General features: G+C 38.8%; 2 protein-coding genes across 2 annotated transcripts; both read right to left on the bottom strand.

Moving 5' to 3' along the window:
- Positions 1-55: 55 nt before the first annotated feature.
- LOC102076777 (GTPase IMAP family member GIMD1-like) lies at positions 56-2,356 on the bottom strand. The gene is made up of 4 exons (XM_005459130.4): positions 2,246-2,356; positions 1,319-1,484; positions 515-771; positions 56-393 (listed from the first exon to the last, which is right to left on the bottom strand). Exons 2-4 carry the CDS (start codon positions 1,482-1,484, stop codon positions 115-117), a joined length of 702 nt encoding a protein of 233 aa, XP_005459187.2. The 5' UTR covers positions 2,246-2,356; the 3' UTR covers positions 56-114.
- Positions 2,357-8,230: 5,874 nt separating this feature from the next.
- On the bottom strand, positions 8,231-17,641 carry LOC102082234 (dickkopf-related protein 2-like). The gene is made up of 5 exons (XM_025905154.1): positions 17,594-17,641; positions 10,668-10,837; positions 8,883-9,039; positions 8,653-8,775; positions 8,231-8,571 (listed from the first exon to the last, which is right to left on the bottom strand). Exons 2-5 carry the CDS (start codon positions 10,833-10,835, stop codon positions 8,231-8,233), a joined length of 789 nt encoding a protein of 262 aa, XP_025760939.1. The 5' UTR covers positions 10,836-10,837; positions 17,594-17,641.
- Between the last annotated feature and the right edge of the window lie 94 nt (positions 17,642-17,735).

Raw genomic sequence — 17,735 nt, 5'->3', positions numbered from 1 at the left:
TTTAAGCGAATAATAAAGCAGTCATCAGAAAGAAATATAGGATCTTGTTCCACAAATAACTTTGTCATAAGAAGCCGACATGAGATTCAAAGATTTAAAAAGCCCCACATGGCGTCAAACGGAGGTCACTGTCCTGACGGTCAGAGCGCTGTGATGGTTCTTGGCTGACAGGCAAAGAATTTGGTCTCTGAGCATTCGCCCTCTGACAGATGGCCAATCACTGGTGTTATCTAGGAACCAGACCCCGCCCCCTATCTCCCCAGCCAGATCTCTGAGCCAGCGAGTAGAGGGCTGGGCGAGGTAGGCCGAAGGCTGAAACCCCGTCTCTCTCAGGTGGTCAGCATGTGTGAGGATAACTATGGCATGCTGACGCCATTCCGGACCGAGGAGCTTCTGAATGCCAAAATACAAACACAGAAAACACACACAGTTAAAGATGGAGAGAATGCTGTTAAAAATAACACAAGATGACCACGACTCAGGGGCCTGATGTCCGAGTCACAGAGTGCGGTACCTCTGCATGCTGTTGCAGGCGCGCATCTTCGTGCGGCAGGTCGGCTCTCAATACGATGCCGAGCACATGCACGCCTTGAGGGCAGAGCCGGTGGATGCTCTGTGGGTCAGGCACTCCAGGAGGCGTGTCAATAATTCTCAGCATTAGGTCAGTCTCCGCCCCCTGTCTTCTGAAAAAGCGTGGGAAAGTGCGCCAGAGGAGGCGACACTCAGTGGTCACACCAGAGATGCTTCTTCCTGTTTTGAATTCGTGTCCACCTGTCAGATGCAGACATCTGTAGTAAATTTTTTTTATCCTTAACAAATCACATTTAGTGATTTTACATGAATCAATTTATTTATTATTTTGTATGTGCTATAAGGAGAAATGTGATTCTATATAGAGCTTGTCCATAATTTTACATATCTTATGTTCATGATATTTCTTAAAGCCAACTTTTAGGGCTTAAAAAAATTAAGTACAAATGTGGACATTAAGCGTTGATTCTGAAACAGGTGGCACTGAATTGTCTGAACTAGAACATCCTTAGCTTTCTTGTGTGGCAAAGCCCATTGAAGGAGTTTGTGCTTCAGTTCTGTTATACCAGTCTGTTATTTAACAATACTTATCAGGTTTCTGGTTCTTTGCATTGTACCTGTACAGGACATTGGAGCTCAAAAAACAAGCATGGGTGTGGCCAAACTTCAAAGTAGTCCAGACACCAATGGGTGACTATATGGCAATTTTTTACATGTTTTTATGGATACATCATCAAAAGAGACATAAAAGAAAATGTATAAAAAAATGTTCTGTAGAAGGACTGACCAAGAAGAGCATTCCCCACAGAGCTCCTCCCACTCTGATGGCCGCCTAGCAATAGCACGTTCAAGACCAGCACGTCCCTATTGCCATCACCATGGTGATGAACCCACCTGCTGAGGAAATCAAAGAGGCTGTTTCCAGGTTGACCGTGTTCAGCTTTGAGATCCATCTGAGAAAACAAAAAAGTCTTCTGAATACACTTCTCACAGTATTTAATATAAAACTCGCACATTGTTTAACACTGATTATTCTTTATTTTTAAAGACTTTTCTCAGTAAATGTGATACTGTGGGATTTGATAGAAATGCTTCACAACTTCATGCACAAATCAGGTATTAAATCCACAGATTTTAAGCTTTTTGTTTAATTTTATGGTGTGAAATGTGACACACAAAGGTTAAAGGAAGGGTGAGAGCTTTGTTATACAACACAAACAAATAAAAGCATAAAAATACATTAAAAATATTTTTTTAAACTTTTTTTCCTACTTAATATCAATATAATAGGCCAGATTGTTTCAACATAACAACATATACATTAAGTTTAATATAAGTATATTAATATTTCTGGCTTTCATTCCAGTTTTGCACCTGTCCATACTCAACTAAGATCAGGACTAAAAACTTAAGTAGTAAATAAACATCAACACTTATCCCAGTCTGTAGTAAAAATAGATACTGACACTTTATTAAAGTTCTACTCCAGATTGCATCCAACAGAGGTAGAAGGACAAACACGTGGAGATATAAAATTCATTAGTCAAAGTTTTATTAACACGTTATTTTATTCCAAATGTAAAAACCCCCCACAAAAAAACCCAACTCCTTACACTAATCAACCTTTAAGAAACAGGTCTCCTAGGGCCATAAACAACAATATTTTATTTAACCTTAAGGCTTTGAAACTGTAGTTAATAAAAGTGAGTCTTACCTGCTTTACTTTATCAGGAGAGGTAAATTTTTCAAGGACTGGATATGCTTGATATAGGAGGTTGAATGTGTATTTACGGGAGTGGTTACTGGTTAAACTATAACCAGCTGGTCCTTTCTGTGCCTCACTCTGCAATTTTATTGGGTCATAAAAGCAACAAACATCCGTGCAGTTCCTGACACTGATGTTCCTCTTGTTACCTGTTGTCATTAAATCTTCTGTCATCTTGCATCAACTAAAACCAACAGGTAAACAGAATTGATACCTGCAAGTAATAAAGCAGGTTTTAATGTCAAACTTTCAGAGTAACCATCTACTCTTAGTTTTTCCTGATAAAGTAAAATGAAAAAAAAAAAAAATTTTATGACAGACTGCAGCTCATTGATATTATATCACTCATTCATTACTGATTTACAATTTATTTACTGTAATTGGAATGACAGTAAAACTCCATATAGTTACTGTATAGATTTACAGATTTACAGTATTTAACCATTAAAAAAAGTACCACAATATTGTACACTGTAAGTACTATATTACATTATAATGCAATGTACAGTATACTGCTGCAATTCGATACATGTATTTTATATATCGTTTGTTATGTGTTTAAATAAAACCAAAACTGACACAAAATTAATTTAAAAAACTAATTTAAAACATTAAATTCACAGTGTTACTGCCAATTTAAAACAAACAGTCCTGTATACAATTTGACATCATGAAAAAATATTACTGTCACCTTTTTATTTATCAGTATGAGGGTTTGCAGTATTATTTTGGGGAAAATACAGAAATATTCAACAGTGAGCCCTTACACCAGGGGTGTGAAACATAAGACCTGGGGGCCAGAAGTGACGTGGCAAGCACTCCAATCCGGCCCTTTGGATGACCTTCGAAAATGTGAAAGAGGAGATATATTTTGAACTTTTCATTGTATTTTTGACACGATTTACAACTTTTCTTACTGATAAAGCTGCAGCCTAATATGACACTAAAAAATTAAATTATAGTTTTGTAATTTTAAACACGTACTCATTACACTTTAAGCCCAAAGAGTCATACTGATAGATTTCTTTCATTTATTGCAGCTGCATTTCATTGTCATGTAGAAAAACTGAGATATATTGTTGCAGTTATGCTTCTTTGTCTTACGTTAAGCTAATTTGTTTATTAAATGTGTAGCTACATTTCAGTACACTAAAAGAAAGGGGATGTTTACCGGTTTGGTCCAGACATATACAGTTAAGCCCAAAATTATTCATACCCCTGGCAAATTTTGACTTAAAGTTACTTTTATTCAACTAGCAAGTTAGTTTTTGACTGGAAATGACACAGGCGTCTCACAAAAGATAATAAGATGATGTACAAGACGCATCATTGTGGAAAAAAAATATTTCTCAGCTTTTATTTACATTTGAGCAAAAGGTATCATGTCCAGAATTATTCATACCCTTTACAAACTGTCACAGTCTCTGGGAAAATCCAAAGTTCCATACCATTCCAAATAGTCAAAGCTGTTCTAAAGCATCCCAATTACCCTGATTAATTGGAAATAGCTGTTTTGATCAACTCAACAGGTGAAAAACAGCAGCTCTCTGCAGGTGGTCTGTGGACAGTCATGGCTAAGACAAAGGAACTCAGTGAGGACCTGCAGCTGTGCATTGTGGCTGCTCACAAGTGAGGAATGGGCTACAAGGCCATATCCAAATGTTTTCAAGTTCCAGTGGCCACAGTGCAAAGTATTATTAAAAAATACAAGATGTTCCGCACTGTGGAAAATCTCAGAGGACGTTGTCGGAAGCCAAAAGTGACACCTGTGCTGGCCAGGAGAATAGTGAGAGAGGTGAAAAAGAATCCAAGGATCACCACCAAGGCCATTCTGGTGAATCTGGGCTCTGCTGGTGGCAATGTCTCAAGCCAGACAGTCCAACGGACACTGTTGGGTTCCACGGATGCAGACCAAGGAAAACACCACTTCTCCAGGCACTTCTAAGGCATGCAAAAGCTCATTTGGCCTTTGCAAATGCTCATCTGGACAAAGAAGAAGGTTTCTGGTCTTTAGTGTTATGGTCAGATGAAACAAAAATTGAATTATTTGGTCACAATGATGTTGGCATCATTGTGATCATTTGGCATAAAAATGGAGAAGCCTTCAACCCAAAGAACACCATCCCCACTGTCAAACATGGTGGTGGGAACCTAATGCTTTGGGGGTGTTTTTTAGCCAATGGACCAGGGAACCTAATCACAGTAAACAGCACCATGAAAAAAGAGCAATACATGAAGATTCTCAACAACAACATCAGGCAGTCTGCAGAAAAACTTGGCCTTGGGAACCAGTGGACATTTTAGCACGACAATAACCCAAAACATACAGCAAACGTGGTGAAGAAATGGTTAGCAGACAACACCAGTAACGTTTTGCAGTGGCCTAGCCAGAGTCCTGACTTGAATCCAATTGAGAATCTGTGGAGGGAGCTAAAGATCAGGGTGATGGCAAGAAGACCCTGCAACCTGAAAGATTTGGAGCTCATTGCTAAAGATGAATGGGCAAAAATGCCTGTGGAGACATGCAGAAAGCTGGTCTGCAATTATAGGAAGCGTTTGATTGCTGTAATAGCCAATAAAGGCTTTTTTCTATTGATTATTGAGAAGGGTATGAATAATTCTGGACATGATACTTTTTGCTAAAATATAAATAAAACCTGAGAAATATTTTTTTCCACAATGATGCCTCTTGTACATCGTCTTATTATCTTTAGGGAGACACCTGTGTCATTTCTGCTCAAAAAAGAACTTGCATATTGAACAAAAGTAACTTTAAGTCAATATTTGGCAGGGGTATGAATAATTATGGGCTTAACTGTACATATAGCAGACTAGATGTGGTCTACATCATTGAGACCATGCCCATAATAATGCAAAGTATAAACCCTAATACAGTTTTTAAAATTAAGCTATAATAACAAAGAAATCACCCCCTGGTCAGAAGGTTATTATGAAGAGGTACATTAGATATCTAGGCCAAAACCATAAACACTTTATTTTAACATTGGATTCTGTGGGGATTAGCTGACTGTTGGAGTCAGCCTCAAGTGGTCATTGGAGGAACTGAAGTTGTGTCACTTCTATGTCAACTTCTTTTTTAAGCCCTGAGGTTTCCCCTCAGGATGGAGAGATTAAAATACACTTCTTACTCAATAAAAATCTACAACTTTTAGAGCTTTGTCCTTGACAGGATGGATTTTATTATTGATATCCTCTTGTTCTGCTTCTTCATTGATTTCATTCATTTACAATAGTACAAATCCATATCATTGCCCACTACACTCAGGTACATCCTCTTCATCTGCAGATCTTTTGTTATCAACCCCCCCTCCCCAAAAAAACTCAAAGACAGTGCTGTTCTGCACATAACTGGGCTGGACCACCATGTTACCTTGACAGTAGGCCTAACACACTTCTGTGCTGTGTTTAAAAAATCATTTCTTTCAGAACTTTCAGTCAAATTAAAAATTATCTTGGGTCCTTTGCATCTCATCATACTTTGTGTTTTTGACAGTGTTAATACTGATGATCCTCACAAAGATGTCAGTATTATTTACTTTGATTTCCAACATGCACACATGCTTGTAAAAGCATACATTATACAAATGTTAATGGCTCACTAGTTGATTTTGTTTTCTCACAACTAGCTTAAAACGTAATATCAGGCCAACGGTCAGTGAGCAGAAAGTTTGAGCTGAGAATCAGGTTAGCATGAGAGCAACAAGGAAAACTTAGGAAGGAAATGGGGAGACACAGATGGAACGTGACGCTCATGCAGATAAATAACCCACGCAGAACATACGTGAACAGGGAAGCTGGGAAACACAGCCGGGGGGTGGTATGGAAAACACTGTGTGTGTGTTATCTTTATGACAACCATACACAGAGCGAGAACAGCTATGCCCAGCAGCTACCAGCCACAATGAAGCCAACACATGTTCTTTTCTGCTGTGCTGCCCAGGCTTTCAAGAGATCACAATCAATGTGAAGGTTTCAGGAAACAAAAAAACAAAAAAAATCCTTACATGGTCATACCCACATGCCTCCAAATTGTAGTTTTATACTTGCAGACCTTTAAAACATTTTTTAAAATCAGACCTCACTTCCCTCTTTCTTTACAGGCCTTTGGGGATGATTCCTCTCCCACTTTAGCTTGTGTTATCAGTACCCATCGGCTAGGTGGAAAAACATTAAATAAGCATGTGGTCTGAGCAGATGCAGGATACTCTGTAACAGATATTCAAGCATGAGAAGGATGTTATTTAACCACTAAAGTTGTGTGTGCTCATATTAAATCTCACTGCATTGTATTTTTCAAGTGACCAGAGAGTCTGTGCACCCTTCTAAATGGTCTCCTTTCCACTTAAAAACTTTAATTTCTCTAAATTATGAACAGGACTCTTAATTTGATAGATTTTCTGTCTAAAGTATGCTAAATGCTACTTTTAACCAAATTGCAGTATTATCTCTATGCAAAGCCACAAAAATTTAAAACGTCTAAGATTAACATACAAAACTGCCTTTACTCAAGCCGATTTTGTAGTTCAGATACACAAAAAACAAATTCAGAACAACAATCGCAGTTACAACCTACATTCATTATGACATTAGCTAGCTAGGCTACCACTTGCTACAAGATAACTGCTAGCAAACAATAACAAATCCAATACAAATGGCCACCTCAGAAGTATCCTAACTATAATAAAACAGAGAAAAAAACTGATTATGATTGGAAATTACAGTTTAAGGCTTGTGGGTTGTTATCAGATGTTACACTTTCTTTCATGACATACTGTAAGCTATATAGCTTATATTTCAATTTTTAAAAAAGTAAAAATTAAGGAATTTGACTATATTCCCCTTTGTTTAACAAATAGTTTTATGTTACAGAAACATTCCCTTAAAATTGCTGGAATAAAAAGCAGCAGAGTGCTACAACCAATGAAATCTGATAAATATTTACACCAACATTAACTTAAAAATATACAGGCACCGTTTCCAGGAAAGCAATTCCTCTGGACAGGCCTCAGACCTTAAAGCTGTGGACATTTTTTTTTTTAAATTTTGGCTCCTTGATTTATTACTATAAATTGTCCTTAACAAAATATTAAATTTGGTATATTTTGTTGCTCCAGCATTTACATGAATTCAGTACATAAATTTTTTCGAGATGCCTCTGAGTTCGACAAAAGAGATAGTTTACATATTTGAGGCATTGTTCTGGGCATTTTATTTGAACCTTATATAGCTACAAGTGTATTTCTTGATGTGAAATTAGCTCTTGGGTCTCTGTAGTCCAGTGAGTTAGAGTAATATTTGCACCTCTTGAATGCTTCAGTCGAAAAGTTTAACATATGGAACAACTTATTTTCCTTTTTCTTTTCCAGTTTAAAGAGTGGAGAAGTGTTTGAAGATTGAGTTCAGTTTGAGTTTCTTGGTTTTACTTCCAAGTTTTAGTTAATACAGGTTTATTTTGATAATTATTTTTTCTCTTTAATGTTTTTATTTTTGTTTTGGGAATAAGAAAACAAGACCTTTTCAGTGCAGGTTTCTTCAAAATCTCAGCACATGAATAAATGTGCTGGAGGCAGTTGCAGCAGATATGCATTAGGAATCAAACACTGGTTCTTTTCCTGGTGGTGTAAATGGGGTCAAACTGGATTTCAAAGTGGTTTCTGCTTGTCTAGACACAAATGAGGAAACAAGATCTGCACCACAAAGAGTTTCACTTCCTGCTGAGTTTGTCTGTCAATGTAGCCTGGCAGGAAGCTAATTAGCATTAGCATTCAGGGACACTGTAAGTGGGGGACGGGGCGAAGGTGTTGTCATGCATATAACCACTTATGTTATTCACCCCTCCCTTCATTCCAGAGGTCTTTCATTTTCTGTCTCTGAGGTCAGTCATTGGTAAAAAGAGCAACTCATTAGTCCACTTCATTTAGTTCGGTGACACACGTGAAGCCTTGCCTTGGACACTGCTGATGATGGAGAACCTGAAGACAGTCCCGAGGAGTAGCGAGATGAGGTTGCCGAGAAGTTGAACCCTGACACTGCAGCTAGCTGGGTACCAGGTTCTCGCAGTGTCCGGCAGATGAGTCCGTCTCCACAGGGACAGCGCTGGAACAGCTCTAGACCATGGTTCCCTTTGCGTCGGTGTCGCGTGCAAACCTGTCCTTCACGTAGCATGGGCTTGCAGATGCGAGTCCAAAAGTGACGGGCACAACACAGACCGTCCAAGCAATCAGATGAGCGCAAGCAAGGATTTCCGACCTGATCTGAAACAAACACACAAACACTTAGAGAAACATGAAGGCGGCAGCGGGAGACATACTACAGGTTTATAACACTGATCTCACTTCTGCCAGGGGATCCTTTGGCTTCCTTCTTCCTTCCTTTCTTTTTGGTTAGCGGACTTAGAGCTCCATCGGTGTTTGGATTCCTCTCAGACACAAAGCCGTCCACATCAGGAACACAAATATCTGCCGGAGGAAGAACATAGAGATAATACACTTGATAAAATTTTGATTATAAATTCTTTATTGTCATTAATGTTAAACTGAAGTTTTCTGTAGAGAAGCATCTTAACTGTTGCTGCAGCGGTTGGCGGGGCAACACATTGTGTCCCTGAGGCAGGGCCTCTTCCTTCTGCGGCAAGTCTTGCAGTGGGAGTGGGCAGGGCGTCTTGAGGAGGTGTGGCAGTAGTTCCCCTCTCTGCACTCCAGGTCACTCATGCACTGGTAGACCTGGAGACAGACATACAAACGTTATTACAGAGTAACAAGTGCATCTGGTTTCCTGTTGGTAATTTAAGATGAGCTTTTCCCATTAGTGACAACATGCATAAAATAACAAATGGAAGGCTTAAACTACTCTGACTTGCAAGGACAGTTGCCCTGAACCACTTTATGTGAGATTTATACTTCTGTCCTAAATCTACACCATAGGTTGGTCTTAACTGCAGACCTCCCTAAAAATGTAACTACATGTAAAATAAACACAACCTTCAAATATTGTGATTGGTCTGAAATCCTCCTATGCATTTCTAGCTAGTTTTCCTCTGTTTTTGAATGGATCACCAAAAAAATTTTTTTTTAAAAAAAATCATCGACTCATCGGTTTACATAGGCGACATCATAGACTCTGGAAAGATCAAACGCAGAAGCAATCACCAACTTTTACTTTTGTAGCACTTTTGTAAAGTACACCTCAACACTACAACTTAAAACTGCACATTAGGACATAACAGATCAGTTCATAAACCTCAGTAACATTTTACAATCCTTCCAGATGAAAAGTTGAAAGCCAAAGAAATTTTAAAATATCATCATAGTTTTTATCATTAAAGCTTAAAGCATCAATACAGCTGAAAAATGCACCAGAAACACTATCCTGCTTATAAAAAAAAGCCAGTAAAGTTTTGTGAAATTTTAATAGTTGTGTCGATTAAGTTAAAATATCAGTACAGTAAAGTTTTTGAAACAATGTGATGATCCTGATGGTAAAGTTTAGAAACGCTGTAGAAATATTATAAGTAAATATTATATGTGACAGGTACCTCAGATGGTACATGTAGTTTGAAAGGGAATAAAAATGTGTAACATTGTAACAATCCCACCAATCAAACGTTTGAAACAGCAAATGAAGACCAAAATGTCCAAACAGTTCTGCCAACTGAAGCAATGTAACCAATAATGTTTAGAAATGCTACAAAATGAAGATTTAAAAGGACAAAAGTAATTTTTTTGCCAAAATTATGCAAACATAACAATGTTGCCAGTAAAGTTTAAAACATAAACTGTCCTGTCATTAAAGATGAGAAACATGGTAGAAACAGTGTTCCCCCATCATGATAAAAGTCAATAAAGCTTTTGCAACATTACAACACTGCAAATAAACATTCCTCAATATGTATGCATGGTTTTATTTATTTAAATAACCAGCCTTTATCTGTCACCTTTTTATTATGTGACAATAACAATGAAAATGGCCAAAAGTGTTTTTTTTTCTTCCTTTTGTACATGAACTTGTACAAAAGGAAGAACAACCCTCTCCATATAACTCTTCACAAACTCTTAACATGGAGTAGGAAAGAGTCAACTAACGTTTTTGATACAATTAAAGTTTAAACGCCAATAAAGTTTTAATGAGTTTTGTGACATTGTAATAGTTTGGTCAATAAAGTTTACAATACACTGTATAATAAAAATACATTTTTGACTCATTTGCCTACTTGTTAATAAAGTTCCCATTAAGTGGAACTTTAAATTATGCGAGACGCAAATTTGTGCTTTGATTGACTTAAAGCCACATACTTGATGAGACTTATGTGAATGCCCTCAGGCTGAGACACGCAGGGTGGTAACACACTCACCGTCAGGTCCGCTTTCGGCTCCCACGCGCTCCTGTTCATCGGCAGAGCGTCCCCGTCCCCGAGGATCTCCGTACTGACGGAATTCAGACCGACGCGAGCCTGCCCGCAGCGGGAACATGCCAAAAGCGCGATCCCGAAACTCACCAGCAGCACCAACCGGCGGCTCATGACTGCGAACAAGATTACATTAGAAACTGTGAATAAAACAAGCTAATATGCACGTCATGCGCTGACACGCCATTATTGCCATCAATTCTTAAACATACGAACTTTATTATCTTTACAAGAATACACAAGAAACAGTAGCGGTCTAAATGTTTTCTATTTAAACCAGTAAGAAAAAGCACTTACTTTTCAACTGTCAATTCTCTTAAAGATGGGAGTTCTGTCCAGTTTGCTGCTGCTGGTTTAAATTTCACGTTTCCCCTTGTTTCTTGAATTAAGCCGACTCCCAGGTGCGCACGAGAATAAGAATAAGAAGACGAGCATTTGCTTCAGTCCTGTCCTTGGGTGATGTGAGCACAGGTGAGAGGAACACGGACCCTGATCCATTTTATACAAATCCGGTCCTCCCACATCCCTGGTCACGCGGAGCCCTAACCCGCCCCTGCAGCGCTCGCATCGATACCCCCACCCTCTCACCTGCACCTGCAGGTGGGTGAAGACGGAGGAACTGTAGCTGTAAAGTTCCGTATAGTGGCTTATTGATTTTGCCATACAAAAGTCACATTAAAAAGCATCAGTTTTACTGGGAAACCTGAAAAAACCTCAAAAAGTACACACACACACACACACACACACACACACACACACAACCATATGAAATGATATATATTGAAAACAGAATAAAATATTAAAACAAATACAACAAAAAAAGCTGTCCTCCTAAAAGGTGTTTTCAGCAGATGTTTGAATCAAACCTCAGATCCATTTGTTCTGATGGATGGGGCTATGGATCAGGCTATCCTTCTTACTCAGTTACATGTGAAATTCCTTGAAGTGGTAGTGCTGATGATCTCAGTGATCTTAGTGCTGGTTTAGTGACACCTGCAGTTAATGGTGGTAATAGCTAATGAAGATTAATAGTGTAGGTGAGCGGTTCATGAGAGCAGAATAGTCTAAAAATAGTTTCTTCTCGACACTCTCTGTGTGCTCATTAGTAGATTTTCATCTCTATATTTAACCACCCTGACCTGCTGCACATCCTTTCCATCTTGATCCTTCTTTGGTGTCCTTATTGTCCAGCTTTTCCTTTTGCCACCTCTGTTTGCTGTACACCTAGCCTCTGCTAACCTCTTCCTCTGAGTATTTTGCCATTCCACCACCAAGCCTCCTTGTCCTCTTTCTTTTGTCCAGAGGATACGCCAAACAGTTTCCCTCAACACTACAGCTGTACTTTCCCAGTAATCTGGTTAATCTTCACCACCACCCAAAGCCTGCCTCAAAACCTCCCTGAACTCTGTGAAGATCTCATATTCTGGCAAAACAAAAAGTTTCTCTGCCACAGTCACTGCTGTACTCTCTTTGTGAGGTCATTCAGTTACATTAATCCAAGATTAAAGATACTTATTTGGTCATTATTATGCAGAATTAAAAAAAAACCTTTAACCACCAGGAGGCAGTTTTTTAGACCAATTTTCTGAAGAGACATTTTTTTTTTGATTGTTCTCCATTACAATCGAGCACTACCTAATATACATGGGGTTGTTATAGCAATCCGAAAGCTGCTTGATGTCTCTTCAGCACAATACAAAGATGACATGAAGTAGCAGCTTTTATAGCGTTAGGTCATTTTGAAAGAGTTTTTAATAAAAAATGTAAAATAAATGTCACAGGAAGTACTTTCAACCAAACCAACCCTTGAATGTTGAAGCTTTAACAAAATGCTGTCACTCTGATGATGTAAAACTCCAACTGGTTCTCATTAAGTCACCAGGACATGTTTTTATTTACTTAATTTTGATGTATTGTCTTTGGGTTCCTGCCTATCCTGGACAGACACAGTCTCAACTTATAACCTTGGTTTATGGTTGTCGCATCGGATGTGACATCCCCACAGGCTGTTGTGGAGGCTGCTGCTGGACTCTGCAGGATTCTTCTGAATTATAAGTTTTACCACTCAGAAAGAAAAAGGAGGAGGACAAGTCAAACCAGGAAACAAAGTGATCAAAGAGATTTTTTCAAAGATTAAAAAGTCAAAACTTTTTAAGATGTTGTAGCGTCCCCTTCTTTGTAATCTGATAATATCTGAGCTCTCGTTTTGATATATCATTGAAATGGCAGAAAAGACTGACCTGCTCGCACTCTTGAGCCCAGTGATTCTATTCACTGTAAGGCCATTAAACTTAAATCTGGCGATAAAGTCACCAAAAGGCTTGTCTTCAGTAGTAATTAACATTTTATAGGAATAACACATCTTCTTACACATCTCCTACACACACACACATGCATGAACACACATACACACCTTTTACATATCTCTCCATCTTCATGACCTTTCTCAGAGACATTTAACCTTTCCACACCTACAAAGTGACGACACCTGCGTGCGTGTGTATTTATAGTGTTGATAAGATCGAACGCTGTAATCGTCAGATTAACAGACACCTACAGGATCAGTGAAGAATGTATTACACTCACACATTCCCTTACTCAAATGTCAGTTAGTCTACAGTAAATAAACCAATCCACAATAATAAGATGCTGTCAGTACCACACATTTATGTCTTAACATGCAGCTGTATGTGAGATACATTAGTCTAACAGACCTCATGGGAAACAAAAAAATGCAGACTACATAAGAAAGGACAGGGAGCTGGAGGTTCACTGACAGCGGGAGGATCAGGTAACATAACTGAGAATAAAGACCAGCAAAAGTGAAGCCAGTGCAGAAGAGTCTTATGTACTCTTGTATTCCTTATATTGATCAGCAGGGGAAAAATTAAGCCTTCTGCTCATTTTCTCTCCCAAGACATGACCTTGGTAAACACTTTAGGTTAGTTTAGCCCCTTTGTCCTTCCTGGAACAAGGACCATTGACAACTGCCCACCAGCTCTGTCTATCTTTTATTCACTGTCTGTCCCCATCCCAGTCCTGTCACTTTGACGTCTGGAACAAGGTCTCAACTGGACCTAAAGTGTTTCATGGTTGTCTCCACTTTCTTTTTTCTCGTGGGTTTCAGGTGAGGGACTGTCCTGTGTTTTTGGCTTTCTCGTGGAGTATCAAAGCCATCCTCACCTTCTTCTCAGACTATTTTTATCCATTGCTCTGCCTCCTGTTGCTGAGTTTTTTGGGGTGGAAAGATTTGGCACAGCCACTGGTTCAGGGTTTTGTAGGTCTCCATGTCAGCAGTATTGATGCAGTTTGGTGTGTTGGCAGATGTTTTCCTCATCTGGGCCTTGCTGACTCTGATTATCACATCTGTATCTGTTTAAATGTGCTTATCTGTCAAATTGCCAAGGTGCATGAAGGACTCTGCCTGTTCTAGAGGTTCACCGTCCAGGTTCTTTGAGTTCTTGGTCTTTTGATGTTAATTCCAAACAATGCAAGATGATCAGGAAAGTCTAGGTCATCCAAAGTGTCCACTGGATCCCAGTCCTCTTCCTGGGGGAAGTCTTCATGATCCAGGCGATAACCAGCAGGAACAAAAACCTCGAAAGTTGGCAGTAAACACCTGCGATGAGTTTATGGTATCTTGCTGGATCGATCCTGGTCTCGAGGCCATATGCTTAACTCCCCCGCTTCAAAGGGGGAGCCAGATTTAGAAGCATAAGGAAATGGCACTGGAGTGACGAATAGTCCAATGATCAAGTTCTTAATAAAACTGTTTAGTTAGTTTTTGGACATAGTAACTATACACTAAGCACTATTGGGCTATTTCAGCTACAAAACCAGCAGTAGGTAGATGAATGAAAAAAGATTCAGAGCAGCAGATTATCATGAAAAATTAAAGGTTTCAGAGCAACTACTTTTTTGTTTTTCTAAAAAGGAATCTAAAATCGTCAAAGACCCTTCTACCCATCTTTCTGTTCACAAGACAGAAAGTTTCCATCCACATGGTTAAAAGATTCTTTAAAGATTTCCAGCTCAGTAATGTCATACTTATGAAGTGACAAGTGAGCATTCATGCAACATATACACTAACACAGAAGAGGATAAGACTGACAGATTCAGAGTGAAGAGGAAAAGAAAGAATCAATGTCTGTCTGAGGAACGTGAAACTGACCACACAGGAACAGTGAGATGAGGCTTTTACTGAGCTGAGGAGGACTCAGTAAGGACTTGTTTAATTCGGAGCTTTATTCAGAAAGAGTTTGATGGTTTTACAAATGAACTGTGGGTAGAAGCAGAATCAGGTCAGAATATTTTCCACTGTTGTTCTCTCTCTGATGTAGCACACAGGAGGAAGTAGTAGCTTCAGACACCTTACTACAGGAAATATTCTGTGTTTGAGGTGAGGGAGCTGGACAGCATCGAAGAGGGAGCTGAGAGGTTAAGCAGCAGCTTAATTGTGATCAGGTTGTGTTATCACAAGGACCTCTGCCCTGTGAAGTCTGGAAAAGTTCAAGGAAACTTTCCGAGCTGGAAAGAACATGAAGAGTGCTACATTTTTTCTGTCCTCTGTACTTCTACCAGATGACTCTCAACAAGAAAATTGTGTTTTATTTGTGGCCTTTGACAGGCCATAAAGACAACCCTTTTAACACATTTGTATAAAAAAAAAAAAATAGCTCCAGTAATTAGTTGTGTTGCATTGCTGTGCATTCAGCCTCACATTCAGCCTTTATAACATTCAGTTATGAAGGCTGAATGTAATGCTGTGACTCACCGTTGGAAGTTAAAGTGACAGAACAATGGCTCCACCCTTAGGATGACATCTGTAACTGCAACAAGCAGACACGAGGGCCAAGAATAATGGCACTACAATATGGCACTGGTTAAATTTACAGTGAGTGAATCATTTCGTTTCTGTGATTTCCTGAGATCATGTTATGTTTGATCGCCTGATGCTTTCCGGTGTTGTGGGAATCCATCCTACCTCACAAAACATCGAACCCGTTGTTTCTGCGCATACGCTGCGCATGTGCACAACAGAAAACCCAAATTTACTTATTTTTTTAACCCATTGTTAATATTTGTTATGGTTGTGGTTATGATGAGGGTTATGATTAGGTTTAGTCAGAAGTCACCGTCAAATTATAATATGGGTAGGACGATTTACCAAAGTAGAATGGTTTCTGAGAACACCTCCATTTCCACTTTTCATAACCCCCCCCAAACAGCAACAACAACAAAAATCAATCAGTATCAAGTTAACTCTCACTTCCAGACATTTAACTGGACTTTTGTTAGACATATATGAGTGATTCAGCTGAGATGTAACTTCTTATGGACTGAAGCTGTATGTATGTATTAAACAATCTGAAAAAGTTGGGACACTGTGTAAAATGTAAATTAAAAAACAGAATGTAATGCTTTACAAATCTCATAAATTCATATTATATTCACACTAGAACACATAAAACACACCAAATATATAAGTGCTAATTTTGAATTTGATGGCAGCATCTCTGGGAAACAAGAACAGCAGCTGCTGCAATGAATGAATGTTTTCTAGAGGTGGGAAGACATAATGTACTGTAGATGATTTTTGTAAACAAACATGTTATTAACCTCTTCCCAGTTAACCTAGTAATTTGCAAATTGCTGCTCCAGCTGTTTCTTTTTAGTACCACTTAGTTTTTTAACATTTTGTTGCCTCTTTCCCAACTTTTTTGTAGATGTGTTGCTGCCATCAAATTCAAAATTAGCTAATATTTTTCTTCTTAAACATCTAATATGGTTTCAATGTTCTAGTCAAATAAAATAAGAGTTTAATAATTATATTAATAAGCTCATATAAAGGTTTCATAATTTTCTGTTTTTATTTGCATTGTACACAAAATTCCAACTGTGTTGGAACTGGGGTTATACTGAAGTTCCATTTATATATCAACATTGCAATGCAGCGTAGGTTTGATATAAAAACAGAAAATATCTGAAAATTATGAAGGACACAGACAAACAACAGCCTCCCATCAGTGGGCCAGTACCAACCCTGGTCATTTCACCAGCGCTTTTAGACATTTGAGCCCGACTTGCCTTGTCTGTCCAAGTTATCCTACAATAGAGTCATCTTGCAGGTGCGTGCGCTCGATGACTGAGTAGCTGAGCAGCCAGCAGCAGCTTGTCTAGTACTCTGGTTTCCTATCAAGCTCATGTCAAAGACCAGAGGTTTATCCACAATGTGCAACCAACCAGAAAAAGCAGCTTTCTTCTTGGCTTCCTAAAGCCATTGTTGACGGAACACAGAGACGCCAAATAAATCAACATGCAGTACGGATTTCAGTGGAATCAGCAAGCACGGTTAATCTTGTTTCCAGAGACAATAGTCAACTGCAATGCCAGTAATTTAAAAGATGATGTAAACACACAATGAAAAAAGCTTATGGGACAGAACCCTGTTTAAATTGCAGGGAAAAAGCTTGCTTTCACTTCGGTTTTAATGTGTCTTTTTATCTTTAAAAACTGACATCATATAAGGGTTTACATGTTTGCCTAACAAATGAAATATTCCCAGTCCGATTCTATGATGAGAAGAAACAAATGCTTTTGGAGTTGCAACATGGCATCAAGTGTAAAACCTCTACCAAACCAAAAGTGGTGCTACCTGCTAGAGCAACTGGTTGTTACTAAAATATCATTTAGTGCTGCGGTCCCCAACCTTTTTTGCGCCAAGGACCAGTTTAACGTCAGACAATATTTTCACGGACTGGCCTTTAAAGTGTCGCGGATAAATACAACAAAATAAAATGATACGGCCAAGTGGTATTTTGTAAATATAATAATAAACGCAAATTCACTGTGTAATTGCATAACTTCATTACCAGCGTCCTCCTGAAATGCGCCAGCAACATCCTCCTCTCTGCCCCTTAGTGCTCTCTGGTTGCTATGGTAACGCGTAATATTTCTTTCAAAATAAGACACACAACTACAACATGGGAAATCGAGATAATGATAAAAACCCCC

Source organism: Oreochromis niloticus, linkage group LG3 (assembly GCF_001858045.2).
Source record: "Oreochromis niloticus isolate F11D_XX linkage group LG3, O_niloticus_UMD_NMBU, whole genome shotgun sequence".
NCBI classification, from domain to species: domain Eukaryota; kingdom Metazoa; phylum Chordata; class Actinopteri; order Cichliformes; family Cichlidae; genus Oreochromis; species Oreochromis niloticus.
The sequence above is the reverse complement of the archived record's forward strand: the minus strand, read 5'-3'. Positions and strand labels throughout refer to the sequence as shown.